The 27906-nt window shown below is 38.1% G+C and overlaps 1 protein-coding gene across 7 annotated transcripts in view; it reads right to left on the reverse strand.

Moving 5' to 3' along the window:
• Positions 1-26917, reverse strand: part of Aplf (aprataxin and PNKP like factor) — a 113956-nt gene extending 87039 nt beyond the window's left edge. The window contains exon 1 of one of the 7 annotated variants that reach the window (XM_021262522.2): positions 26896-26917. Coding sequence is in view for 4 of the 7 variants with exons in the window: in XM_013073998.3 (XP_012929452.2) it covers positions 26517-26612 (96 nt within the window). In the remaining 3 variants the exon portion in view is untranslated. Of the gene's footprint in view, positions 1-26516; positions 26841-26895 lie in introns of those variants that run through there. The other 6 variants (XM_021262520.2, XM_013073998.3, XM_013073999.3 and 3 more) reach the window with 6 other exon arrangements.
• Between the last annotated feature and the right edge of the window lie 989 nt (positions 26918-27906).

Here is a 27906-nt window from a genome sequence, read left to right on the forward strand (position 1 = left end):
TCAAGAGATCTACCTTTGTTCCAGCCAGTTCAGCTTTTCTGTTTTAATATTTAGATTTTCAATCCATTTAGATTTTAGTTTAGTGCATAGTGAGAGATTTAGTCTAGTTTTAGTGTTTGGCAAGTTGAAACCCAATTTCTCCAGCAGCATTTATTAAAGAGGCTATCTTTCCTCCAGTGAGGGTGTTTGGCTCCTTTGTCAAAGATGAAGTGGCTGAGTGTGTCTGGGGTTGTTTCTGCATCTTCTAATCTGTTCCACTGGTCCTCAGGTCTGTTTCTTTGCCAATATCATGCTGGTTTTATCACAGTAGCTTTGTGATACGGTTTCAAGTTGGGGGTTGTGATACCCCCTGCCAAGACTCTGTTACCTAGAATTGCTTTTGCTATTCTGGGTCTCTTCTTGTTCCAAATGAATTTTTGGATTGTTTTCTCAAGGTCCATGAAGTATGCTGCTGGGATCTCAATTGGAATTGCATTGAATCTATATAGCAGTTTTGGAAGGAGCAAGGAATGTCTATTTTCTGATACCCTCTTCAATCTCTTTTTTCAAAGTGCTATAGTTTTCAGAGAAGAGTTCTTTGATTTCTTTTGTTAGGTTGATTCCTAAGTATGTCCGTTTTTTGGATGCTATTGTGAAAGGAATTATTTGCCCTATTGCTCTCTCAGTGAGTCTGTTGTTCGTGTAGAGGAAAGCTATTGATTTTTGAGTATTGACCTTGTATCCAGCTACTTTACTGAATTTGCTTATTAAGTCTAGAAGACTTTTGCTGGAGTTCTTGGGATCTTTAATATAGAGTATCATGTCATCTGCAAATAATGACAATTTGATGTCTTCATTTCTTATCTTTATTCCTTTTATTTCTTTCTCTTATCTAACTGCTCTGGCTAATGTTTCCAAAACTATATTGAACAGGAGTGGTGATAGTGGACATCCTTGTCTTGTTCCTGATTTTAGTGTGAAGGATTTGTTTTTGACCACTTAGCATGTTACTGACTGTTGTTTTTTTCATAGATGGCTTTTATCAGATTGAGGTAAGAGACTTCCTATTCCAATTTTTGTAGGGTTTTTATCATAAATGCACGTTGGATTTTGTCAAATGTTTTTTCTGCAGCTATTGAGATGATCATATGGTTTTTGTCCTTGGCTCTATTGATATAGTGCATTACATTGACTGATTTGCATATGTTGAACCATCCTGGCATCCCTAGGATGAATTCCACTTGGTCAGGGTGTATGATCTTCTTGATTATCTTCTGCACTCTATTTGCCAGTATCTAGTAAGGATTTTTGCATTTCTGTTCATTAGGGAGATTGCCCTATAGTTCTCTTTTTGGTTGGGTCTTTCTCTGCTTTAAGGATCAAGGTGATGGTTGCTTCCAGGAATGAATTCAGGAGTATTGCTTCCCTTTCAATTTCCCTGAAGAGTTTAAACAGTAGTGGCAATAGTTCCTCTCTAAATGTCTTGTAGAATTAAGCAGTGAAGCCATAAGGACCTGGGCTTTTCTTAGTTGCTAAGTTTTTAATTACATTTTCAATTTCATTGGTTGATATTGGGTTATTTAGAATTTTTAGGTCTTCTTCATTCAACTTTGGTTATTCATACATGTCTAGGAATCTATCCATTTCTTCTGTGTTTTCCATCTTATTGGCATATATGTTCTAGAAGTAGGTATTGATGATTCTCTGGATTTCTGCTGGGTCCGCTGTAATTTCACCCTTTTCATTCCTAATTGCATGGATTTGGGCCTTTTCTTTCCTCTTTTTAAGGTTTTGTCAATTTTGTTTATTCTTTCAAAGAACCAACTCTTGGCCTCATTGATTTTTTGTATCATTCTCTTAGTCTCCATTGCATCGATTTCTGCCCTAATCTTTATAATTTCCACCTCTCTATGAGCTTTGGGTTTGTTGTGCTCTTCTTTTTCTAGAAGCTTGAGGTTGTTTAATTGGGCTCGCTGTTTTCCTAATATGAGTATTCACTGCTATGAATTTCCCTCGTAAGACTGCTTTCATTGTGTCCTATAGATTCCGATATGTTGTACTGTCTTTGTCATTTAATTGCAGGTACTGATTTCTTCTTTAATTTCCTCTGTGACCCACTGGTTATTCAGAAGTGTGTTGTTCCATTTCCATGTGTTTATGAACTTTTTCTGGTTTCTTTTGCTATTGAGCTCCAATTTCATTGCACTATGATCTGATAATATACAGGGGATAACTTCAATTCCTTTGCCCTTACCTAAATATGTTCTATGAGCAAGTATGTGATCTATTTTGGAGAATGACCCATGTGCCGCTGAAAAGAATGTGTATTCTGATTTTGTGGGGTGGATCACTCTGTAAACATCTGTTAAGTTCATCTGTTCAAGAGTTTGATTGAGTTGTAGTATTTCGTTGCTTGTTTTTTGTCTAGTTGACCTATCTATCTGGGACAATGGGGTATTGAGGTCCTACACTACTACTGTATTAGTGCTTATATGATTTTTCATGTCAGTTAGTATTTGTTTCATATAGTTGGGTGCACTAGTGTTTGGTGCATTTTTATGATTGTCATCTGTTCCTCTTGGATTATTCCCTTTACAAAGATGTAGTGTCCTTCTTTGTCTCTCAGTGTGGGATTGAAATCCAAACAGTGGAAATTCTTACCAACAAAACTCTCATGTAAGAAAGAGTCTACATAACATGTACTATTAGGAAACATTTAAGACAACAAATGTTTTAAAAAGAGGCAGTCTGGTAAATGTAAAGGGTATCCTTGCAGGTTTTGAGGTCAGGCAGAGGTCATTCAGGCAGATCAGTAATTAAGCTCTCCAGCCATCCATAATGGTTAAGAAAATAGGAAGACAGAAGGGAAAGTAGTAAAATCCAAATATTTATGGTCATTAAGAACTTGGCATCTATATATACATCATACTCTCACAGATCAAAAACTATGGTAAATGTATATATTTTTAATTTTATTACAGTAAAAGGCACATTGCCATTAATCCCACCTCAGAATATTCCTCCTCACTTCAAACAAACTTATCCCTTAGTCTTGACATTATCTGAAGCAATTCTGGAAGATCCTTTTGTGTCCTTATGACGTGTGATCAAAAACACCATGAACGCTCCTGGTGAGTACAATCCAATGGAAATGCAGGTTCATAAAAACATTATGATGTGTTCTCTTCCTCTTTACTCACCAAATCTGGTACCATGCAACTTCTGGCTCTTCCCCAAAGTTAGAAAGACCATGAATAGTAAATGTTTTGAAGTGATTCAAGACATTGAGGCAGTTCTGACAGTACAGCTAAAGACATGAGAAAGGACTTCAAGAACTGCTTCAGAAAATGAAAAGAATGATGGGATACGTATGTTTAAAGCAAGGGGCAATATTTTGAGTAGCAGTAATGACAATGTCAATTTTAACTTTCACCGCATCTTTTGGGGGTTTTTTGTTGTTGTTGGGTTTGTTTTTTTGCCTCTTCTGACATTTAATTTTTTTTCATTAAGTTTATTGGTACATTTTAGGTATACAACAGTTACATTCATCCTTGGGATCTTGTACCTTTACATGATATATCTTGGTTCTTATTTTTTTCCCCATTCCCCGTCCTCCTGTCACCGCCTCCATTTTTCCCCATTTACAAAGACTTTGTTTCCATTTTTTTCCTTTTCTCATATTTTTTTCTTTCCCCTTCTTTCCTTTCCCCTATCCCTCCCACTTCCCCTATTCCTTTAGACCTTTTCTTCCTATTTCAAATTATCAATTATACATTTCGATCCTTGTTCACACTTTTAGTTTTTCACACCAGAGAAACTATTCGGTATTTACATGTTTGTTCTATTTATTTCACTTAAGAGTATGCCCTCAATGTGCATCCATTTAGCTATAAATGTCTCTAGTTTCTCATTCTTTGTACTTGAATAGTACTCCATTTTATACAAAAACCACTTCTTCTTTATCCAGTCTCCAGTTGATGGGCAATTGGGCTGTTTCCAAGTTTTACTATTACAAATTGTGCCGCTATAAACATAGGTGCACATATATCGCCGTGGTATGATTCTTTTAATTTTTTTTTTTTTTTTGGTACCGGGGATCGAACTCACGTCCTTGTGCTTGTGCAGCAGGCTGCCACTGAGCTAAATCCCCAGCCCTGATTCTTTTAATTCTTTTGGGAAGATACCCAGCAGAGGAGTAGCTGGGTCAAATGGGACCTCTAGTCCTAGTTTTTTGAGTTATCTCCATACTGATTTCCACAGTGGTTGCACCAGTCTGCACTCCCACCAACAATAAAGAACAACCCCGCCAACATTTGTTATTGGTTGATTTCATGATAGCACCCATTCTTTCTGGGGCGAGGTGGAATCTCAGTGTTGTTTTCATCTGCATCTCTCCAATGACCAGCGACTTTGAACATTTTTTCATGTTTATTTGCTGCTTTTACTTCTTTGTCTGAGAAATCTCTGTTCATTTCAGATGTCCATTTTTGTATTGGGTCTTTATTTTTGTCACCGCATCTTATATCACACCTCATTTTTTTTGTTTTTTGGCTTCTGCTTTACAGCCAACAATGTTCTACTTATGCTCACAATCACTTCTGCAAACCAAAGTTCAAAAATCATTTGCACTTTAAATGCTGAAAATTATCATTAATCCTTTCCGCTTCACTGTAAACACAATACCTGTAGTTAAGATTACCTTTTTTATTTGTGGCTGATATATAATGAAAGTATGTTAAGCAGTAATTTGTTTAACCCCCTAATTATATAAGCCATTCCTTGGTTACCTTACTATCTAGCACTTGAACTCTGGCATTATCCACAGGATTAAAATCATCTGCAAAAACAGACTACAGCAATGCATATATACAATTAAACCCATTAGTTCCAAAAAACTTTGCAAAAGTGTGAAAATACCAAAATCAATACTTGTTTTTTTCAATACCAGACAGCAATTCCACATCTAAAGTTATGACTATAATAGAAGTAGTAACATCAACAATCACAACAAAGAGAACTTCCAAGAAGATGGAAAAGTGGTAAACAGCAACAAATCCACTTCTCCAAGATTCAGATTCCAGACATTGGAAAATAACAACTTTGGGAAGAAAAGAAGGAAAGAGGTGGATCCCTGGGACACAGGAAAGATCTAACAGGAAAATCAAGGCCTACAGGAAAACTGCCTGAATAAGCCAATATCAGTCAGTGAAATTGAAAAAGTAATAATAATAAAAAAAAATGCCAACTAAGAAAAGCCCAGGTCCTGACAGATTTACTGCTGAATACTAACTTGGAGAAGATCTAACACCAGTACTCCTGAAATTCTTTAATGAAATAGAAAGGGAAGCAGTATTCCCAAAGTCATTCCTGGAAGTGACCATTACCCTGATTCCAAAACCAGAAAAGGACCCAAACAAAAAAGAAAACTACAGGCCAATCTCTTTAATGAACACAGATGCAAAAATCCTCAATAAGATACTGGCAAACTGAATGCAGCAAATCATCAAAAAGATCATACATCATGACCAAGTAAGTATGATTCATTCCAGGGATGTAGGGATAGTTCAACATACACAAATCAATAAATGTAACACACTACATAAACAGAGGCAAGGACAAAAATCATACAACCATCTCAGTAGATGCAAAAAAAAGCATTTGACAAAAATCCAACATCCATTCATAATAAAACACTGAAGAAAATAGGAATAGAAGGTCTTTACTTCAACCTGATAAAAGCCATCTATCAGCTATCATCTACAAACTTTCAACATCATATTAAATGGAGAGAAGCTGAAAGCTTTCCCTCTAAAATAAGGAACGAGACAAGGATGTCCATTATCACCACTTCTGTTTAATACAGTTCTCGAAACATTAGCTAGGGCACTAAGATAAGAGAAAGAAACAAAAGGGAAGGCCAGGGAAGGAAGAAGTTAAATTATCACTATTTGCTGATGACATGATCCTCTACATAGAGGATCCCAAAAAGTTCACTGAAAGACTCCTAGAACTAATTTTCAAATTCAGCAGTATAGCAGGATACAAAGTCAACACTCAAAAATCAATAGGATTCCTTCCTGTACACCAATAACAAACTCACTGAGGGGGAAATTAGCAATAGCATCAAGAAAAATGAAATATTTAGGAATTAACCTAACCAAGGAAATGAAAGACCTCTACAAGTATAGTACTCTGAAAAAAGAATTGAAGAGGATATCAAAAAATGGAGAGACAACCCAGTGCTTAGACAGGCAGAACCAATACAGTCAAAATGCTTCCAAAATACTTTCAAAATACTTCCAAAACTGTTATATAGATTTAATACAATCTCAATCAAAATACTAATAATATTCCTTACAGAACTGGAGAAAGGAATCCTAAAATTCATATGGAACCAGAAGAGACCTAGAATAGCAAAAGCAATTCTAGGCAACCAAAGCAAGGCAGGGTGCATCACAATTCAGACTTCAAGTTATACAACAAAGCTCCAATGATTAAAAAAAAAAAAAAAGATGGTATTGCAAAAAACAAACAAACAAACAACAACAACAAAAAACAGGCTCATGGATCAATGGAATAAAAGATACAGAAACAACTCCAGGTATACTCAGCTATGTTATTTTTCATGAAGGGGCCAAATTCCTTTGCTGGAGGAAAGACAGCCTCTTTAACAAATGGTGCTAGAAAAACTGGCTAGCCACATGCCAAAGGTTGAATCTAGACCCATATATTACCATGCACTAAACTAAGATCAAAATGGACCAAAGATCTAAAAATAAAAACAGGAACACTTAATCTGCTGGAAGACAAAGGCAAAATTCTTGAAGACATAGGTGTAGGCAAAGACTTTCTGAATATAACATAGATTTCACAAGAAATAATACCAACAGGGCTGGGGATTTAGCTCAGTGGTTCCCCCACCTGCCCTGCAAGTGCAAGGACCCGAGTTCAATCTCTGGTACCAAAAGAAAAGAAACAATACCAACAATCAACAAATGCAATCACATCCAATTAAAAAGCTTCCACACAGCAAAGGAAAACACTAATAGAATGAAGAGACAACCTACAGAATGGACAAAATATTTTGCTAGCTACCTCTCAAAGGACTAATATCTAGAATATTTGAAGAACTCAAAAAAAAAATTAGACCCCCACCAAATGTAAAGACTCAAAAAAATGGGCATCTGAAATCAATAGACATTTCTCAGATGAAGAAATACAAATGGCCAAGAAACACATAAAAAACTTCAACATCGCTGACCATTGAAGAAATGCAAATTAAAACAACACAGAGATTGCATTTCACTGTAGAAAGTATGGACACCATCAAGAAATCAACCAATAATAAACGTTGGCAAGGTTGTAGGGAGAAAAGAACCCTTCTCCGTTGTTGGTTGGACTGTAAACTGCCACTGTGGAAATCAGTATGGAGATTCCTCAAAACACTAAAAGTAGAAATTCCATTTGACCCTTCTAGGCATCTTCCCAAAAGAGTTAAAGACATCACACCACAGTGATATATGGATAATCATGTTTATAGCAGCACAATTCATAATAGTTAAATCTTGAAAATAGCCTATATGTCTTTCAATGGATGAATGGATAAAAAAAATGTGGTATCAACATTGCATACACAGTGGAGTACTACATATTTTGCCATAAAAAAAGGATAAACTTGAGTCATTTGTAGGAAAATGGACGCCTCTTGAGACCATATGTTAAGTAAAGTAACTCAGACAGACAAGCTTAAATATCACATCTTACATACCACTTTCATAACAGATAATAAGAAAAAAAAGAAAAAAAGGGTATCGTAATCCAGTGTGGACAATATTATCTAAAAGTGTACTTTGACTTAGTATGATTAGTACAATTGTCTTACATATTTTATATTTTCTTTGGCCAATTAGTCTGGTTCTCAATTGTATATATGATAATTAACTTTATAAGATAAATAAATGAATCTGATGCTAGGAAAGTAAAAGAAGGGTGGAGGGGGAGAAAAAACAAGGGAATTGCAATGTTTTATGTACATGTAACAATCCCCTATAGTGAATGTAAACATTATGTACTGCAAACATGTACTAATAAAAGTCAAAAAAATAAGTAAAAAAGACTCACAACAAAATGAGTAATATAAATTTTTCTCAAAACGAGTCAATTTTTTAAATATTTCCTAAAGTAAAATATCTTAAAGATGGCTCATTTTAAATATACCTCTGATTAGCCTGAATGGCTATTTCAGAGAAGCAAATATAAACTCTTCCAACTTTCAAATTTTAGAGAATTCCTTCATTTTCCCTAGTAAGCCAAAATTAAAAGCACTTTATCTTTCACACAGAACTTCCACTTAAATGTTGACATTTACCATAATACTGTCATGGTTTTATTCACATTTCACATTTAGAAACTAAAAATCCAGAAAATTAAAGTAACTTAGGTAGATCACTCTTTGAGTGGGCAGTGCTCCAAATGCACACTCTTCTTAATAAAAATAAATAATTTATGTGAGGAAAAACATTCATACATGACTATACCGACACATAATATTTCAAAAGTAATCATAAGAAATGCAAATTATTCTGTGGCTCACACAAAGAATTTTCTGTTTCTAACTTGAGTACCAAGATCTTATTGTTGGGCTGGGGATTTAGCTCAGTGGTTCTGCCGCTTGCCTCAAAAGTGTAAGGTCCCGAGTTCAATCCCCAGTACCAAAAAAAAAAAGATCTTATTGTTATTTCAATAAAACAAATGGATTTTCTAACCATCAGAGTAATAAACTGCCAAATATAAAACCATAATATTTAATGATAGTTCTTGTAATCATTTTAGGTTTCTTCTTTTTTTAACTATATTTTTACAGAGAGCAATAATGACTTTTCCTATCTCAATCTTTCTTTGAAATAGGTTTCATTATCACTAGGAAGGATATTTTAAATGATATAAAAGTATAATGTGACCCCTGGTGGACACACGATTCTATAACACTATGATTTCATTACAAGCCACACTTCTCTACAGAGTAATAAGTGCTTTTAAGACTCTGAAATTAACATTATTCATTAACATCATTTAGTTATAATGTTCCTTATAAACCAAACCTCTAGGTATTGAGTATGCTACAAAATTACCATTCATGCTTTCTCAAGGGGAAGCTGAAAGGTTTAAGAAATTATCACTAAAACATTTTAATTTCTTTTTTATTGGCCTGTATTTGTAAACATTTATTCTCTTGAATCGAAAAAGGCTTGCATCAGTACACATTGTACAGCCTTGCAAATTACACAGAAATTGAAAAGAAGTTTCCTTGTTCATAAGTGCAATGAATCTCCAACAGCCAGTAATCTGCAAACAATGGAAACAAATTTTAAACCACTTAAGTCTCCAGCATTCATGAAATATATTTCTGCAGGTGACAAGAAATTCACAAGGAGGGGAATTCAAATAAGTGGCCTTTAGTTATTGGAGAGTCACTTTAAAAAAAAGTGAGAGTATTTTCCTGACTTGGATGATTCCTATTCCCCTTTGAATTAAAGTGTAAAATATTTTAATTTCAAGATGAGGCCATAGACGGGGACAGGGAAGCAGGTAACATATGGATTATCCTAAAGATCTGATGACTGGCTTCATTTAACAGTCTGTCACTCACTGCTCCTTGTGCAGAGTGAATATTCAAACAGCAATTATTTTCCACAACCAAAGCACAGTTCTATTCTTATCAGGTATCATCTTTTTTAGTTTTAACAAAACATGTGGAGAAGATACTATTATCTTCACTTTATAGGTAAGAAAATGGAAGTACAGACAGGTTGAGCAGCTACGTATTTACAGATACACAGTCAACAAGCAGTGGAGCCAGGATTTGAACCTAGTAATCTGATTCTAAGGCCACCCTTGTCCTTAACACTGTACTGCCTGCCTAACATAAAACTGCATTTTTACAGTTTACACAGTTTTAACTGTTCAAATTAAAACATAATAAAGAACTGGAAATAATGCAAAAATGGCTATTTAATAATCAAATAGACATACTAAGAAGTTTCAGGCTCTAAATAAAGCTTCAGAGGCACTTTCGACTTCTATTTGGTCCTGTTTATTCTAGTGTCATACTCGTGTCTAACAAGATTTTATCCAAATTCCCAGTTCTCTGTTCACAACACATAATAAAGAAGATCAGATTTAGGAGCACTGTCGGTGTACTGACAGTAGAGAGAAAATGACTGATGTTGGTCTGGAAGTAGAGAGAGAAAGATGATTAAAAAGCAAAGAAACTCAAGGATTCAAAAAGAACACATTGGCCAAAGGCCTTTTAGGATAGGGACAAATGTTCTAATATACTTCAAAATACTATCTACTGAAATCTTACCCAAAGTTACTTGTTGGTTGCAAAGAGTCACCACATTTAAATTAAATCTTCAGTTGAAAGTCAGGCATCACATCTTAGAAAGCCATAAAAATGGGTGAAAATGAGGCATTCAACCTCCTGTAGAATAAATGTAGGTACCCAAATTCTAATCACTCTAAGAAATTCTAATCTTCCAAAGAGTCAAAGAAATCAACAAATAACAGCAATTAAAACTACTCATAGCCCACATCTAAAGCACAAATAGGAGAAAGATTGCTAAAAACTTTAACGTACATGCAATCCAGCAGATCAAGTTCCAGACCCTATGCTACACCAGAACAAGTCAGGTGGCAGGTAGGAGGAAAAGGTGGGAAAAAGTGGGTGGGGAAGATAGGGATGTTGGAACACAGATACACTGATATATCATTTCTAGAAAAAGTAAGATTTGCCTCAAATGGGAAATATTGAAGACACATCTCAGACCAGCATTTCAGAGGCCCAGCTAAAAAAAGAATCCAGAAGAAGAGGCCTAAAAATATATGCAATCAAGTATAGCAAGCTCAGAAAAGGCACCACCTCTGGGGAGATAGGAGGTCACTTGGAAGAAAGACAACAAACAATTCTGCAGATCCTGGCTTCTTAAATACCATTCCCCACTCAAAGAAACCAGAGCTCTTTGGAGAAATAATTGATTGTAGGTCTAGAACACAGAAATGTAGACTGTTTCGTTTTAGATCTAAAATGTTCTCCCAAAGTCTCATGTATTCAGAGGTAGGCTTGGAGGATGAATGGACCAGTGGATTGATCCACTGATAAATTATGGCTGAATAAACTGTTAGAGCTGAGGGCCAGTCAGAAGAGGGGGGCACCAGGGGTGTGAACTGGATGTATTCTTCTCCCTAGCTCCTCTCTTCACTCTGCTTCCGGGCTGTGTGGATTGAGCAGCTCTCTTCAGCCATGCTCTTCCACTATGCTGTTTCTACCTGTTAACCAAATAAATCTCTCCACCTTTAAGTTGTATCAGGTATTTTGTCTCAGTGACAGGAAAGCAAATACATGGACCTAGGACAATTTGTTGTACCAGAGAATGAGGAAATGCTCAAAAGTTGGTGGTTACATGTCAATAAAACAGAGACACCAGTGAAATGATCCTAAGTGGCCAAATTTGGAACACTTTAGGCATCAAAATGATTACTGATAACAATGGAATATAGTGCACTGAATACTAAAATAATCTAAAGAAAGAGATTAACCTTGGAAGAAAAGCTTTACTTTATAAAAAGAATGCCAGCTAAAGTACAAGAAATTACAGAATCAAAAAAAAGTACCAATGTCATAATCAATAAGGATCAAGGGATGTTAACTTTCCGGAGAAGGTTTGTTGGAAAAAAAATATTCACGAAGGCTGGGGAATTAGCTCAGTGGTTTCGCCACCTGCTGCACAAGCGAAAAGACCTGAGTTCGATCACCGGTACCAAAAAAAAAATATATTCATGAAGTTTCAGGCTATCATTCTAAAGACTACATACTCTTCTCCGAGACAACTCCTTATCCAGTGATCACACTTATCAACCACCAAAAAATAGCAGGAAAAGCTGATATCCTGATGTGGTGCTGAGTCTACATGACCCATATAATATTCTGGCCAAAAATATTTACCCTGAATCAAATTATGTGCAAAAAATTAACACAAATCAAAACTGAGGGACAGTTACAGAAACAAATGGTCGACTTGTAACAGCATTCACATCAAGATGAAAGGCAACAGAACCATTCTAGGTGAAAGGGTATATTATACTAAAAGGATCTTGAACTCTTTTTTAAAATGTTTTTTACGAAGGATATTCTTAAAAAAGTAGCATAAAATTAAATAAGGAAGGCTGGGGATTTAGCTCAGTGGTTTCACTGCCTGCTGTGCAAGTGCAAGGACCCAAGTTCAATCCCCACTACAAAACATAAATAAATAAATTAGGAATATTCAATTTTATTTCACAACTGCTCCTGGTCCAGAGGAAGGGGCTTCCCAGTCACCATCCCTCCTGCTGCTCCCGGCCCAGAGGAGGGGGCTTTTGGGCTGCCATCTGTCCCGCTGCTCCCGGCCCAGAGATAGGGGGTTCTGAGCTGCCGTCCCATTGATCCTGGTCCAGAGGAAGGGGCTTCAGGGCCATCATCACTACCAATGCTCCCAGCCCCTATTCCACCTCTCCCAGTTCAGAGGAGGTGAGCTGCACGGGCGCCAACAGCACCCCCTGCCACCCAGTCGAAATGAGAAAACACATAAATAAGTCTCAAAACCAGACTTCCAGATCACCTACAGCAACCCCAAAGGGAAATGAGATGGAACACTCTGATACTCAACCACCTGGACACCCTGAACCAGCAACAAAAGGGGATCTAGAAAAAATGACATCAGAAATAATTTCTCAGATAACAGGAGAAATTGTGCTCCTAGTGCAAGACATGATTAATAAATCTAGAGAGGAGCTGAGGAACATGATGGAATCCCAACATAGGAAACAAATGGAATCCATAAAACAGATGCAAATAGATTTCGAAGAGATGAAAAACCCCATTGAAAGTCTACACAGCAGAATGAGCCAATGTGAGGATAGAATTTCAGATATAGAAGATTAAGATTGCAATTAATGACCAGGAAAAGAAAAATTGCTTCAGAATTATAAGGGAACATGAGAAATCAATCCAGCAGCTGCTAGATGATGCAAAGAAGAGTAACATAAGACTGACTGGAGTCAATGAAGAAACAGGAGAGAGTGCAGATGACATAAAAAAAAAAATCTTCACAGAAATAATGGCAGAAAACTTCCCAAGCAGAGGAAAAGAACTTGACATACAGACAAGTGAGGCATATAGGACTCCAAATAGCCTTGATCAAAAAACATCTACACATAGACATATAATTGTTAAGACTCCAGAAACTCAACAGAAGAACAAAGTTCTACAAGCAGTTAGAGAAAAGAAACAAATCCCATACAAAGGAAAGCTCATTAGAATCACAGCAGACTTCTCAACACAAACCATCCAGGCAAGAAGAGCTTGGAGTGACATATTCCAAGCCCTAAAAGAAAACAGCCTCCAACCCAGATTGATGCACCCTGCAAAACTATCTTTCAAAATTGATGCAGAAATAAGACACTTTCTTGACAAAGAGCACCTTAGGAACTTTGTGAATACCAAACCAGCACTCCAAAAACTTTTACACAATATCCTAGGAACAGACATTGAGGATCACAACCCCAGGAAGCAAAGCAGAATGAACCCATCTGGCATAATAAGAAATTAAATGTAAAGGGGGAGAACCCAACAGAAAGAAAATGTCATGGCAATGACAAGTCAATATGTTTCAGTTATAACCATCAACATTAATGGTCTCAATTCACCAACCAAAAGAAATAGACTGGCAGAATGGGTCAAGAAGCAAAATCCAACAATATGCTGCATACAAGAAACACACTTCATTCAAAAGGAAACTCATAAGACTGAAAGTTAAAGGGTGGAAAACAATACTCCATGAGACAGGAACCCGAAAAAAAGCAGGAGTAGCTATCCTCTTAGCAGATCAAGTAGATTTCAAACCAACACTGATTAAGAGAGACAAAGAAGGACACTACATCCTTGTAAAGGGAACAATCCAAGAGGAAGAGATGACAATCATAAATATCTATGCACCAAACACTAGTGCACCCAACTATATAAAACAAATACTAACCAACATGAAAAGTCATATACGCACTAACACAATTGTAGTGGGGGACCTCAACACCCCACTGTCACAAATAGGTAGATCAATTAGACTAAAAATAAGTAATGAAATACTAGAACTCAATCGAACTCTTGAACAAATGAACTTAACAGATGTTTCCAGAGTCTTCCACCCCACAAAATCAGAATACACATTCTTCTCAGCTGCACATGGGTCATTCTCAAAAACAGACCACATACTCACACATAGAACATGTTTAAGCAAGTGCAAAGGAATTGAAGTTATCCCCTGTATATTATCAGACCATAGTGGGATGAAATTGGAGATCTATAGCAAAAGAAACTGGAAAAATTTCATAAACACGTGGAAATTGAACAACACGCTTCTGAATAACCAATGGGTCACAGAGGAAATTAAAGAAGAAATCAGACAGTTCCTTCAATTAAATGACAATGACAATACAACATATTGGAATCTATGGGACACAATAAAAGCAGTCTTACGAGGGAAATTCATAGCAGTGAATACGCATATTAGGAAAACAGAATGAGCCCAATTAAACAACCTGATGCTGAACCTCAAGCTTTAGAAAAAGAAGAACAGGACAACCCCAGAGCTCATACAAGGGAGGAAATTATAAAGATCAGAGGAGAAATCAATACAATGGAGACTAAGAGAACAATACAAAAAATCAATGAAGCCAGGAGTTGGTTCTTCGAAAGAATCAACAAAATTGACAGACCCTTAGCCAACCTTATCAGAAAAAGGAAAGAAAAGGCCCAAATCCATGCAATTAGGAATGAAAAGGGTGAAATCAAAATGCACCCAGCCGAAATCCAGAGGATCATCAATACCTACTTCCAGAAACTATATGCCAATAAGATGGAAAACACAGAAGAAATGGACAGATTCCTAGATACATATGAATTACCAAAGTTGAACGAAGAAGACCTAAAAATTCTGAACAACCCAATATCAACCAATGAAATTGAAAATGTAATTCAAAACTTATCAACTAAGAAAAGCCAGGGCCTGATGGCTTCACTGCTGAATTCTACAAGACATTTAGAGAGGAACTACTGCCACTACTGTTTAAACTCTTCAATGAAATTGAAAGGGAAGAAATACTCCCAAATTCATTCCTAAAAGCAAGCATCACCTTGATCCCCAAAGCAGAGAAAGACCCAACTGAAAAGGAGAACCATAGGCCAATCTCACTAATGGACATAGATGCAAAAATCCTTAATAAGATACTGGCAAATAGAAAGCAGAAGATCATACACTCTGATCAAGTGGGATCATCCCAGGGATGCAGGGATGGTTCAATATATGCAAATCAATCAATGTAATACACTATATCAATAGAGCCAAGGACAAAAACCATATGATTATCTCCACAGACGCAGAAAAAGCATTTGACAAAATCCAACATGCATTTATGATAAAAACCCTACAAAACAATTGTAATACATGGTCTCTACCTCAAACTGAGAGAAGCCATCTATGAAAAGCCAACAGCCAATATCATACTAAATGGTCAAAAACTGAAATCCTTCACACTAAAATCGGGAACAAGACAAGGATGTCCACTATCACTACTCCTGTTCAATATAGTTTTGGAAACATTAGCCAGGGCAATTAGACAAGAGAAAGAAATAAAAGGAATAAACATAGGAAATGAAGAAGTCAAATGGTCATTATTTGCAGATGACATGATACTCTATATAGAAGAACCCAAGAACTTCACCAAAAGTCTTCTAGACTTAATAACCAAATTCAGTCAAATAGCTGGTTACAAGGTCAACACACAAAAATCAATAGCTTTCCTCTACACAAAAGACAGACTCACTGAGAAATAGGGCAAATAATTCCTTTCACAATAGCTTCCAAAAAACTGAAATGCCTAGGAATCAACCTAACAAAAGAAATCAAAGACCTCTTCTCTGAAAACTATAGCACTCTGAAAAGAGAGATTGAAGATGATATCAGAAAATGGACAGACATCCCTGGCTCCTGGGTAGGAAGGATTAATACAGTGAAAATGGCCATACTTCCAAAACTGCTATATAGATTCAAAGCAATTCCAATTGAGATCCCAGCAGCATACTTCATGGACCTTGAGAAAACAATCCCAAAATTCATTTGGAACAAGAGACCCAGAATAGCAAAAGCAATTCTAGGTAACAAAGACATAGCAGGGAGTATCACAATCCCCAACCTGCAACTCTACTACAAAGCTACTGTGATAAAAACAGCATGATACTGGCAAAGAAACAGACCTAAGGACCAGTGGAACAGATTAGAAGATGCAGAAACAACGCCAAACACACTCAGCCATCTCATCTTCGATAAAGGAGCCAAACACCCTCACTGGAGGAAAGATAGCCTCTTTAATAAATGGTGCTGGAAAAATTGGCTTTCAACTTGCCAAAGATTAAAACTAGACCTATATCTCGCGCCATGCACTAAACTAAAATCAAAATGGATTAAAGATTAAATATTAAAATAGAAACTCTGAACCAGTTGGAACAGAGATTAGGTAGAACTCTTGAAGACATCAGTGTAGGAAAAGATTTTATGAACAAAACCTCAGTTGCCCATGAACTAGCACAAACAAGCAACAAGTGGGATCTCTTCTTATTAAAAAGCTTCTGCACAGCAAGAGAAACCACCAGCAGTGTGAAGAGACAACCCACAATGTGGGAAAAAATCTTCACCTGCTCTTCCTCAGACAAAGGTCTACTATCTCAAATCTATAAAGAACTTAAAAAGATCAGACCTCCCAAATTTAAAGACCCAATCTGAAAATGGGCATCTGAAATGAACAGACATTTCTCAGACAAGGAAGTAGAAATAGCAAATAAATACATGAAAAAATGTTCAACATCACTGGTCATTCAAGAGATGCAAATGAAAACAACGCTGAGATTCCACCTCACTCCAGAAAGAATGGCTGCTATCATGAAATCCACCAATAACAAATGCTGGTGGGGCTGTGGGGAAAGAGGAACCCTGCTCCACTGCTGGTGGGAGTGTAGACTGGTGCAAGCACTGTGGAAATCAGTATGGAGATACTTCAAAGAACTAGGACTGGAAGTCCCATTTGACTCCGCTATTCCACTGCTGGGGATCTTCCCCAAAGAATTAAAAGAGTCATACCACAGTGATATATGTGCACCCATGTTCATAGCAGCACAGTTTGTGATAGCTAAAACTTGGAAACAGCCCAAATGCCCATCAACTGGAGACTGGATAAAGAAAATGTGGTTTTTTTATAAAATGGAGTACTACTCAGCCATAAAAAATGAGAAATTAGAGACATTTATAGCTAAGTGGACGCACACTGAGGCGATACTCTTAAGTGAAATAAATAGGACACACATGTGTCAATACCAAATAGTTTCTCTGGTGTGAGAAACTGAAAGTGTAAATAAGGACTAAAACATATAATAGGTAATGTGAAATAGGAAGAAAAGGGGCAAAGGGGAAGGAAGTGGGAGGGCCAGGAGAAAGGATAAAAGGGAATGGGATTAATACGCGAAAATGGAAAAATAGGAACAAAATCTTTGTAAATAGGGAGGAATGGAGAGGTTGAAGGGATGGCTGGGAAAAGGTGAAAAATAAGAACCAAGAGAGATTATATAAAGGTGCAAATTTCCAATGATGAATGTCATTATATTGTATACCTAAAATGTACCAATGATTAGAATGAATAATCGATAATGCAAAATAAGAAGAAAAGGTCCAAAGGGGTAGGGGTAGTGGGAGGGGCAGAGGAAAGGAAAGAAGGGAAAGGAAAAATGATGAGAAATGGAAAAAATGGAAATAAAGTCTTTGCAAATAGGGAAGGGTGGAGGGGGGTGAAGGGAGGGCTAGGAATGGGTAAAAAATAATTGTGTTGTATACCTAAAATGTACCAATAAAAGAATTTAACAAAAAAAATTAAAAAATTAAAAAATTACTTCACAGCTATAAAGTTCTAAAGTACAACACAATATATGTTTATGTAGAAATATGCTTGTTAAGTGATATATTTTTGCAATACCTTAAGAAATATAAGTTAACAAATGCAGATATGAAGTACTCTTACTTTTTCTCATTGCTGAGACAAAATGTCCAACACCCAAAGTTAAAGGAGGAAAGGTTATTTGGCTCACAGTTATAGAGGTTTCAGTCCATAGCTGGCTGGCTCTAAGGCAAAGTGGTTTGGCAGAGGAGCATCACAGAGGAGAAACAGTTCACGACAGGCAGAAGACAGGAAAAGCAAGACACAAACCAAAAGCCACAATAACAGCTTCTTTCTGCCCCTTTTATATTCTATCCAGGCTACCTGGTTTAGGGCCATTGTCAAACCAATTAGTGGACTAATTTAGTATTATCCTTAATCCCAGCATCACAGATTCTAGATCTAGCCACCTCTGAAAAAGCCTCACCTATGGCCACATGAAGCTTGGGGGGGGGGGGCATCTAGACACAAGCTATAATATTCCACCCCAGGCCTCTCAAAGACTCATGTACATCCCTTTATACAACAGGCATTTAGTCCATCTCTAAGAGTTGCTAAGGTCCCACCAGTTTTAGCATTGCTGAAAAAGTCCAAGTCCAAAGTCCACTTTGAGATTCAAGTAGCTGTGAGCCCTGGTACATATGAAAAGGAAGTTGAAACACTTCCAACATACAATGGCACAATATAGACATTTCCATTCTAATAGGGGATAAAAAGCAATGGGACCAAAGCAAATCCAAAATCTAGCAGGGCAAAAATTAAATCCCATAGTTCCACTTTCAGCATCCCCATCAATCTGTAGCAAGCTGTGAATTCCAAAGAGCTTGAGTAGCTTTTTCCTTAAGGCACTGCTGGTGGTTGTACCTCCCAAGGCTTCTCTCTTAGGCCAGCTCTGCTCCTTCCTTGCAGTTTTCCTCAGACAATACTCATTCTTGGCTTCTCGAAACATCTGGGGTCTCCACTGCACCTTTGGCTTCACACTCACAGCTTCACACACTGTCCTCTCAGGGCACACTGCCTGGCCTCCCAGGTCTTCTTCTAAAATTTGGGTGGAAGCCTTCCTGATCCCACAACTCTTGCATTCTGCATGCACCTAAAACCAGCACCACGTGGATGATACCAGGGTCTGGCATCAGCTGAAGCAAGAGCCAGGCCTCCTTCTCTTTTGGCTGTAGGGGTTGAGTGCCTGGATCACCAAGCATTCTGAACTCAATCCCAAGAAACAAATTCTCTAGGCTGCCACCATTCTGGAACATGATGTTCTGAGGCTGTCTTCTCAAAGCAAAATCTTTCACCTTTCCAAAATCTTTCACCTTTGAGGTTGCAAAGGCTAGAGTTATTCTGGTTCTTGTGATATTCTCAGGCCATCTTTTCCATTGTCTTCTTCTAAAACACTTGGCTTTTTCTTGCGAGTCTTTTCAGTGACCAATTTCTCTTCTATTCCATTTTCGTAGGCCACAACTTTACTGGATCTTCCTTTCTGGCCAAACTCAAAACATTTTAAATCATTCTGCTGGGCTTGTTGCTCTTGAGTCTCAACACATATCTGGCTAAAAGCCTCCAACAGCAAGCATGCTACAGCGTCAACATTAGACTGTCTTGAAATTTCTTTTGCAAGATTTAGTCCACTGTCCTTAATCTCAGTCCCAAGCAACGTCTTTGGACACGAGCAAAATGTGGACAAACTTTTGCCAAGACATAACACACACTGTCTGGAGTCCAACAGCCAGTGCAGTCCTTCCTCCCGACAGAAACCTCCCAACCCTGGTCTTTACTGTCAGCATTTCTATCACCATTCTGGTCTTCTGAGCTTTGACTGGACTCTCTCACCAAGTACAGCCTCAGGCATTCCAGGACTGCTTTTTCAGCTGGCATCTCCAAACCTTTCCAAACTCTTCCCACAGCCAGTTCTAAAGGCTCTTAAGCCACGTTGTCAGGTACAGTTCAGCAACAAGCCCAGTCTTGGTACCAAATTCTGTCTTAGTTACTTTTCTCATTGCTGAGAAAAACTACCCGACATCCAAAGTTAAAGAAGGAAAAAGTTTATTGGGCTCAGAGTTTATAGAGGTTTCAGTCCATAAGTGACTGGCTCCAAGGCAAGGTGTCTTGGCAGAGGGCCTCACAGAGGAGAAACAGTTCATGGCAGGCAGAAGACAGCAAAAGCAAGCCACGAACAACAAGCAACAATAGCAGCTTCTTTCTGTCCCTTTAATTTAGGATACCTGCCTTAGGGCAGGTGCCAAACCAATCAGTGTACTAATTTAATAATCACACACCTTTAGTCCTAGTATCACACATTCTACATCTAGCCACCTCTGAAAAAGCCCCACCTATGACTGCATGAGGCTCTGGGGGAATACAAAGACACAAACCATAACAAGTACACTACGCATGCAATGCACTTTCAAAAGTATTTCAGGAGAAATATACTCCCACACACATACATGCGAACACAAACACACCACAGAAGAAATATATTGAGTAAACATAGATTGACTAGCCATGATGCCGCATACCATAATCCCCAGCACTCAGGAGGCTGAGGCAGGAGGATCACCACAAATTTGAGGCCAACCTGGGCTACATAGTGAGCTCCAAGGCTGGCCTGAACTACAAGGCAAGACCCTGTCTCAAAAAAACAACAAAAAAAAACTGATTAAAACATTTTGATTAAACTACTGCTTGTCATATTTTTGATACTTGCAGCCAAAAGCAACAGTGACTAGTACACATTACTCTGACAACTGTTATACTGGTAACTAGATATTTAATACCAAATTCATTTTTTTCTTTTCTCTGCTGTGAGAAAACAAATACTAGAAAACAGAAAAGCTAGGGCTGAGGCTGTAGCTCAGCAGCACCACACCTCCCTGGCAAGTGCAAGGTCCTCAGTTTGATCCCAAGTACCAAGACGAAAAAACAGAATAGCTAACTAAGTTGGGCATCAAGTATAAAAACATTTTATAATGTTAAAAGTACTGCACAGAATATGGTACAAATTTTACAAAGAAACCCTGAAGAACATACAGGCTGAAGTGTAATGCTTAAGTCACTCCTATCCTTTGGTAGCACTAGCTAAAATGATAATGATTATTTTTCAGATACCATAGGAGAAAACCTTTTTACTTGAATTCTTCATATCGTTTCTTGAAAGGGCTCTCCATTCTTATATCATTTTTTATTGACACCATATAGATCTCCTGCCTTTGATTTTCTGCTTTTGAGCTAAATCCCTCATCCATCATGATGTACAAACAAGTCTTTTCTCTATTAAGATACGAACATTGTGTCAGAAGATAAAAATATGAAAACATAAAAGAACTACTTGCAATTTATTTGTCAAATATATATTTTTAGCATTTATTCAAGTCAAACAAAACGATTTTTCTTATGTTACTAGCAAAAATGCTTAGCTGTTTTGAATCACATCTCTGACCTATTTATTTTCACTACAATTCTCAAAATTCTAAAAGTAAAAAACAAACCTGAATGGAGTAGAAGCATAAAAGCCACTGGATCCTGAAATAAACAGAAGAGTATCCTTCATTTAATTTTTGCCTACATTACTGAAAAACCAACACCAGTTAATTTTTCTTAAGATGATTTCCTAGATAAGGTTCTGAATATCATAAGCAGGTATATTTCATGAATTCAATGTTCCTATTGAGCCTGATTCGTAAAAACATAAGAAAAGAAAATAAGCAAGGCTTTTTTTTAGCATAAACTACTGTGTATTATACACCAAGGACTAAGACAATAAAAATTATCTTGTATAATACTTTGTAATTTATAGTGGCTTCCCAGAAGATTTCTAGTTTGCTCTATGAACTACAAATAAAAAAGAAAAATTTAAATTTTTATGGTAAAGAAAAACCAAAAATAGTATGAGGTTTGAGCCAGTGTTATGGAAAAATACATAAACCTAGCAAAGAAACATGGGCTCTGTTTTAGGTATAATTTGCATAAGAGCCTTCCTTATATTTTGTGTGTTGTATGTGTAACAAGTAAATAAAATTGAATTCAGACTGAAACTGTGAAACCTTCCTACCTGTGGGGCTGCCCAGCATCAGGTCCAGCGTTTACTCAGAGCTCAGTGATCAACACTAAAATGCTGCCATAACATCTGATGAGAAGTTAGTCATATACCTCAGCAGGTAAGTTAGTTGATATGAGATGTTTAACATTACTGTACTTGGAATGCACCAAAATCCAATTTCTGACATTAAGATAGGGCAAGTTTGAAGAAAGAGACTGGACTTTGACCAGAGGCTCTCCATGTAGACTCCAACTTACTAACAAACTTTGAAAAGGTATTAATATGCTGGATATGAAATGTTCTTTGGAATTTATGAATATACTTTCCCATAAGAACAATGGTATAAATTGTAGTTAGGTTTTTCGGGCTACCTCATATATACCTATTTAATATATAATTCTGATGAAATATGGATAATTTCAATTTTATAAAGTAAAACTTAACACCTTCTGAGCTACTACTTCAAGTCTGCTGAATTGTTAGCCAATATGACAGAATTCTGCAGGCTTGGTGCCATTAAAATTTCTACTCACCAAAACCTGTTTGGCTTGCAATGCTACTTGTACAGTGAATTGTATAAAGTGCAAGAATACCATCTTCATTAACATACTGTTACAAGGCAACATTGGGAGTGAAAACATAAGCAGATCTTATCACAAAACTGGGTTTCAATCTCCCCTTGGAGATTATATGAAAAGCAATTTATTAGACATATATTGAAACAGACAAAATCTAAATCCCTGACAAATACAAATGCTGAAAGGATATGAAGCAAAAGGAGCTCTCATTCATTGTTGGTGGGAATGCAAATAGTATGGCCACTTTGAAAGACAGTTTGGCAGTTTCTTATAAAACTTAACACACTCTTATGACATTACCCAGCAATTGTACTCCTTAGCATCTACCCGAACAAGTCAACTTAGATTCAAGCCGGGCATGGTGGAGCACAGCTCTAATCCCAACACTCAAGAGGCTGAAGCAGAAGATTGCTGTGAGTTCAAGGCCAGCCTGGGGTATATAGTGAGTTCAAGGCCAAGATGAACTGCATAGTGAGACCCTGTTTCAAAAATAGAATTGAAATCCACATAAAAACCTACACTGGATGTTTATAGCAGCATTATCTCTAACTGCTAAAACTCAGAAGCAAACAAAATGATTTTCAGTAAGTAAATGTATTATCTGTAATACATTTAGACAATAAAATATCATCACTAAAAAGAAATAAGCCATCAAGCTATGAAAAGACATGGAGGAACCTTCAATGTATATAGCTAAATGAAATCGGAAAAGGTTTTTTACCATACGATTTTAACAATATGACACTATAGAAAAGGTAAAACCATAGCAACAGTAGAAATTTCAGCAGATGTCGGGAGTTGGGGAGAGAAGGGATAAATGTGCAGAAACAGAGGATTTTTAGAGCAGTAAAACCATTTTGTATGATACTGCAATGGTGGGTACATGTCATCACATATTTATCAGAGCCCACAGAATGTCCAATACCAGGAGTGAACTCTAGTATAAGCTGTAGACTTTGGGTGATATTTTTTTAATGTAGATTCATCTATTGTAATAAATCTACCACACTGGTGTGAGATGTTGATAGTGGAGAAGGCTGTGCATGTACGGGGCCAGGGGCCACATGCGACCTCTGGGCTTTTCATTCAGTTTTGCTTTGAACCTACAACTACTCTATAAAGTGATGCTGACTTTTAAAAACTAATATATTTTTTAAAGGAATGTTTATAACAAAGATTGAATTTCACTATGCTTTGTTCTCTGTGATGTTTCTTTGCTGTGTTTTCCTGCCACTGTAAAGATATAAAGACGTTCTCACCATCAAAATGTTTTACTATCAAGACCATTGTACATATTGTAGAGCAATCAAACTTGGGCAGTTTGAGTCAGAAAAATATAGCTAGTTAAGTGAGTTCAAAAGTCATCCTTATTAATATTTCAGATAGATATGAATTCACAATGAACTTCCTGAGTTTTCCACTTAGAACTGTCTTTGCTCTCTGAACTACAGAAAATCTCACTGGAATTGCTGTTGTTTGAAAGAGCAGCTCTCATGTTGTGGGTTGTTTTTTTTTCTTGTTTGCGCAATACTGAGCATCACATCCAGTGACACTTTAAAACTGAGCTACAGCTCCAACGCTTTTTATTTTTTGAGATAATGTCATGCAGGCTGCTCTCCAACTTGTAATCCTCTTGCTTCTGCCTCCAAGTAACTGAGATTACAGGTATATGCCACCACTATTAGTACACACCACAGAGAAGAAACAAGTACATGTGTCAGCTCCAGCATCTAAAAGTCACAAAGTGATGTGCTTGTTTTTCAAATTTTTCTTTCAATACATTTAGGATGTTGTTCATAAACACCTCTAATATCTGTCAAACTTCATGACAGAATCTCATTACTGAATGACTGTGTAAAAAAACAAAGCCATAGTATAGTGGTGCACACCTGTGATCCCAGCACTCTGGGAGACTGAAGTAGGAGGACTGAAAATTCAAACCCAGCCCAGACAACTTTGGGACTTAAGCAGACTCTGACTCAAAATTTTAAAAAATAATAATAAAAAAGGCTAGCTAGGGGTTCAATCCCTAGTACCACACACACACACACACACACACACACACACACACACACACACACAAAAAGGAAAGCAAAATCCTGACAAGATAATTGACCAACGTTCTATTTGTCATTTTTAAAAACAGATACCACACATTACACAAAAAATAAGCTACAAATAATGAAAAGGTCCGCAAGCTGCTGTCAAGTTTATAAAAACACAGGCCAAAAATCCATCTATCTTTTAACCAAACCCACAGTACTCTGTATGGGTGACACAACTTCTTAAGCAAGTCAAAGCTTTTTAATAACAGGCATATGATTACTGGATGAAACAGATATTTCATCAAGTTCCTAACCTCCATATCAAAAACAAAACAAAACACCTCCCAGGAGTTCCTTCAAATGTTTGTATAGGCTAGCAAACTGGAGGAAAGTAGGGCCAGGGATGTAGCTCAGTGGCACCGTGCCTGCCTGGCAAGCGCAAGGTCCTGAGCTCAATCTCTGGTACCACAAAGAAAAAAAAAAAACCTGGAGAAAAGTAATAAGATGTTATCCAAACATTTAAATAATCACTTGCCCAGAAAGAAAGAAAAAAAACCCAAAACAGCAATGTGAACTTCTTTCTCAGTAACCTTACTACGTATACATATGCATTTATACACATACATACATGCACCCTTAGGACCAATTTCCCTAAGAACCTTAAAACCAGTTCTCCCTTTCCTGCTGCCAGGAACTAATGGTTCCATTCAGACACTGGAAGTTAATCAGAAAATTAATCAGCGCTCTTTACTCTCTGGTATCAGCTGCCACAGGTCTGTATAAACTGTCCAAGAGAAAATTCCTACAAGACAGGAACCCCATACCCCATTCATCTTTGTAAGCTCCACAGTGCTAAGATCTGCGAAATGTTCTCTACAAAGCGAGCATTATGTAAGAAATACTGAATGTTAGGGGAAACGTACATGCACTCACACAGATGTAGTTAAGGGAGAGATACATAGAATTCCAAAAGCAATTTGCCAATTTTCTAACTCCTAATCCTCCCAAAAGGATACAGAATATATGGCGTTGTGGCAATGTGCACCCAAAAGCTTTAAATAACCTATTTATGGTTCAATTTTCTTGTCTGAACAATGGGGATAATAAAAGCACCTGGTTCATAGGGTTTTTTAAAAAAGCATTATTAGTTGATGCATAAGAAGTGTCCTTATGCCAGTGACTGGGACAGTTGTCACATTCTACTTAAGGGTTGGCTACTGATATTACTAAAAATGACATTATAATAAAAGTAGGGCCTACCTGGTCCTTCAAAGAAAGTCAAAGCTTAAAAAGAAATTAGCCTAGGGGAGATAAGATCAGGGGTTCGAGCCCCAGTACCAAAAAAAAAAAAAAGATCAGGGGTGGACAAACCTTTTGCTGTAATGAGCCAGGTGCTACTGTAAACATTTTAGGCTTACAGGCCTAGAAGCAATAATCTCAACCCTTGGAGTAACTATATGTCCAGAAAAGTTAATAGATCTTTTTTACATTTTACATTTTAAAACCGAAGAACTATTTAGCTGATGAGCCACACAAACAAGAGCTGGATTTGGCCCCACTGACCTAGTTTGACAACCCCTGGATAAAGTGATAATGGTGACTGTACAGTCAGCGCTTTTTAAAGGCAACATAACGAAATGTTTGTGAGTTGACTAAAGTTGATTGTAAAATGTGCTGCCTCAAACTTCTACAATCCAGACGGGCAGGACTGGCTGGTGGGAAATCGATTCCGGTTCGAAAGGACTTCGGACCTAGCAAGGATCCTGCAGATCCGCGGGGTCCGCCCGAGCCTCTTCCCACACTTACTCCTAGCAACGGCCCGCGGCCAATCACCGTCTCCCCGGACGCCAGGGCCACCCGGGGGCCGCCGTCCTGCGGCTGCAGCTCGAAGCCCCCAGACATGGCAGGCAAGGGTTACGTTCCTTCTTGAGAAGACCGCCCCTGCAGTTCTTTCCGCCTTCCACAGAAGCACGGGGCAAGCCCAAGCCCCGAAGAAACACGGGGGGAGGGGGATTCCCAACTCTGCTAGGGTGAGAGCAGTCCTACCGGACTAAGCTTCCCAGCCCCACACTCGAAGTCCCGCCCTCCACCTGCGCCACTGACGCGTTCGGGGATTCCCCCACTCAGACCGCCTCCAAATTTCTGTTTGAAAGCCCGGGCTTCTCCCCCTCACCACCCTTCTCACCGCCCACAGGCTTCATGGGACGCTGGATCTTGGAGTCCCTGATGCTTTCATTCCTCCTCATTTGCCAAACTAAAATGCCTTAAGAAAACTACCAATCCCAGAAGGCACTGCGCCGCCCCTCTGCGCCTGTGCGAATCGCGTGACCAGGGCGGGGCCAAAGTGGGTGGGACATGAAGGATTATGGGGAAGGTCTCAAATCCCGGAGAATTTAAATCGCGGGAGGAGAAGTCCTACGGCCACAACAGGTAGGAGGGTCTTCCTTCTCTTATTGCGTTGGCCTCCAACGCCCGAAGCGTAGGGCGGTCCCGACGCAAGCGCAGCCTTCCCTCAGCGGCCTGGAGCCACGGGGATACCAGCGGTTGTTTTTGTTCAGTTGTCAGTGCTTGAGTTCTTGGGACTTGGGTGGCTGCAGTCCACACAGACCACGCTAGAAAGGCGGCCTGTATGGGACCGCGGGATCGTTACCCCGACCTTGGGGGATCCAGACGGGGTGCGGGGCTCACTGAGACCTAGTCTAGCCGACCGGCGCCTGCCCCTCCGACCCCTCCCTCCTGTGACACTTGAAAGGGAATCTCACCTACTGGAGGGACAGTTGAGCAAAAATTGGTAAACAAATGAAAAGGGGCAGAAAGGGAGCAGTTTTCCAGACATCTGGTCGAAACTGAACGTGGAAAATTTCTAGTGAGATTTTAAGAAACCTGCCCACCGCATCTCCACTTAAAATCAAAAGCTTTCGTCCGCCTCCGTTTCTTTTGACGCGACGTGGAACTCTTTTGACTCGAGGAAAAATTTTATTCTCCAGTGAGATCCTGGGAGAAGTAGCAAATCTTTAACTGCAGTGCAATATTCTCTTATGAGATTCAAGAGCATGATAGTTTGGCTTTGGTTTGTAATGATGGTGGGAGAGGAAAGGGGTGTGGCAAGAACTTGTTCTTGATTTACGTTCTTGCGTTTACCGAGTTGCTTTCTTTACCAGACGCTCAAGAGGAAGTCCTTTGTTGAACACAGACA

The sequence above is a fragment of the Heterocephalus glaber genome, unplaced genomic scaffold, assembly GCF_053883595.1.
Source record: "Heterocephalus glaber isolate CG9 unplaced genomic scaffold, H.glaber_assembly_v1.0 deba00001457, whole genome shotgun sequence".
NCBI lineage: Eukaryota > Metazoa > Chordata > Mammalia > Rodentia > Bathyergidae > Heterocephalus > Heterocephalus glaber.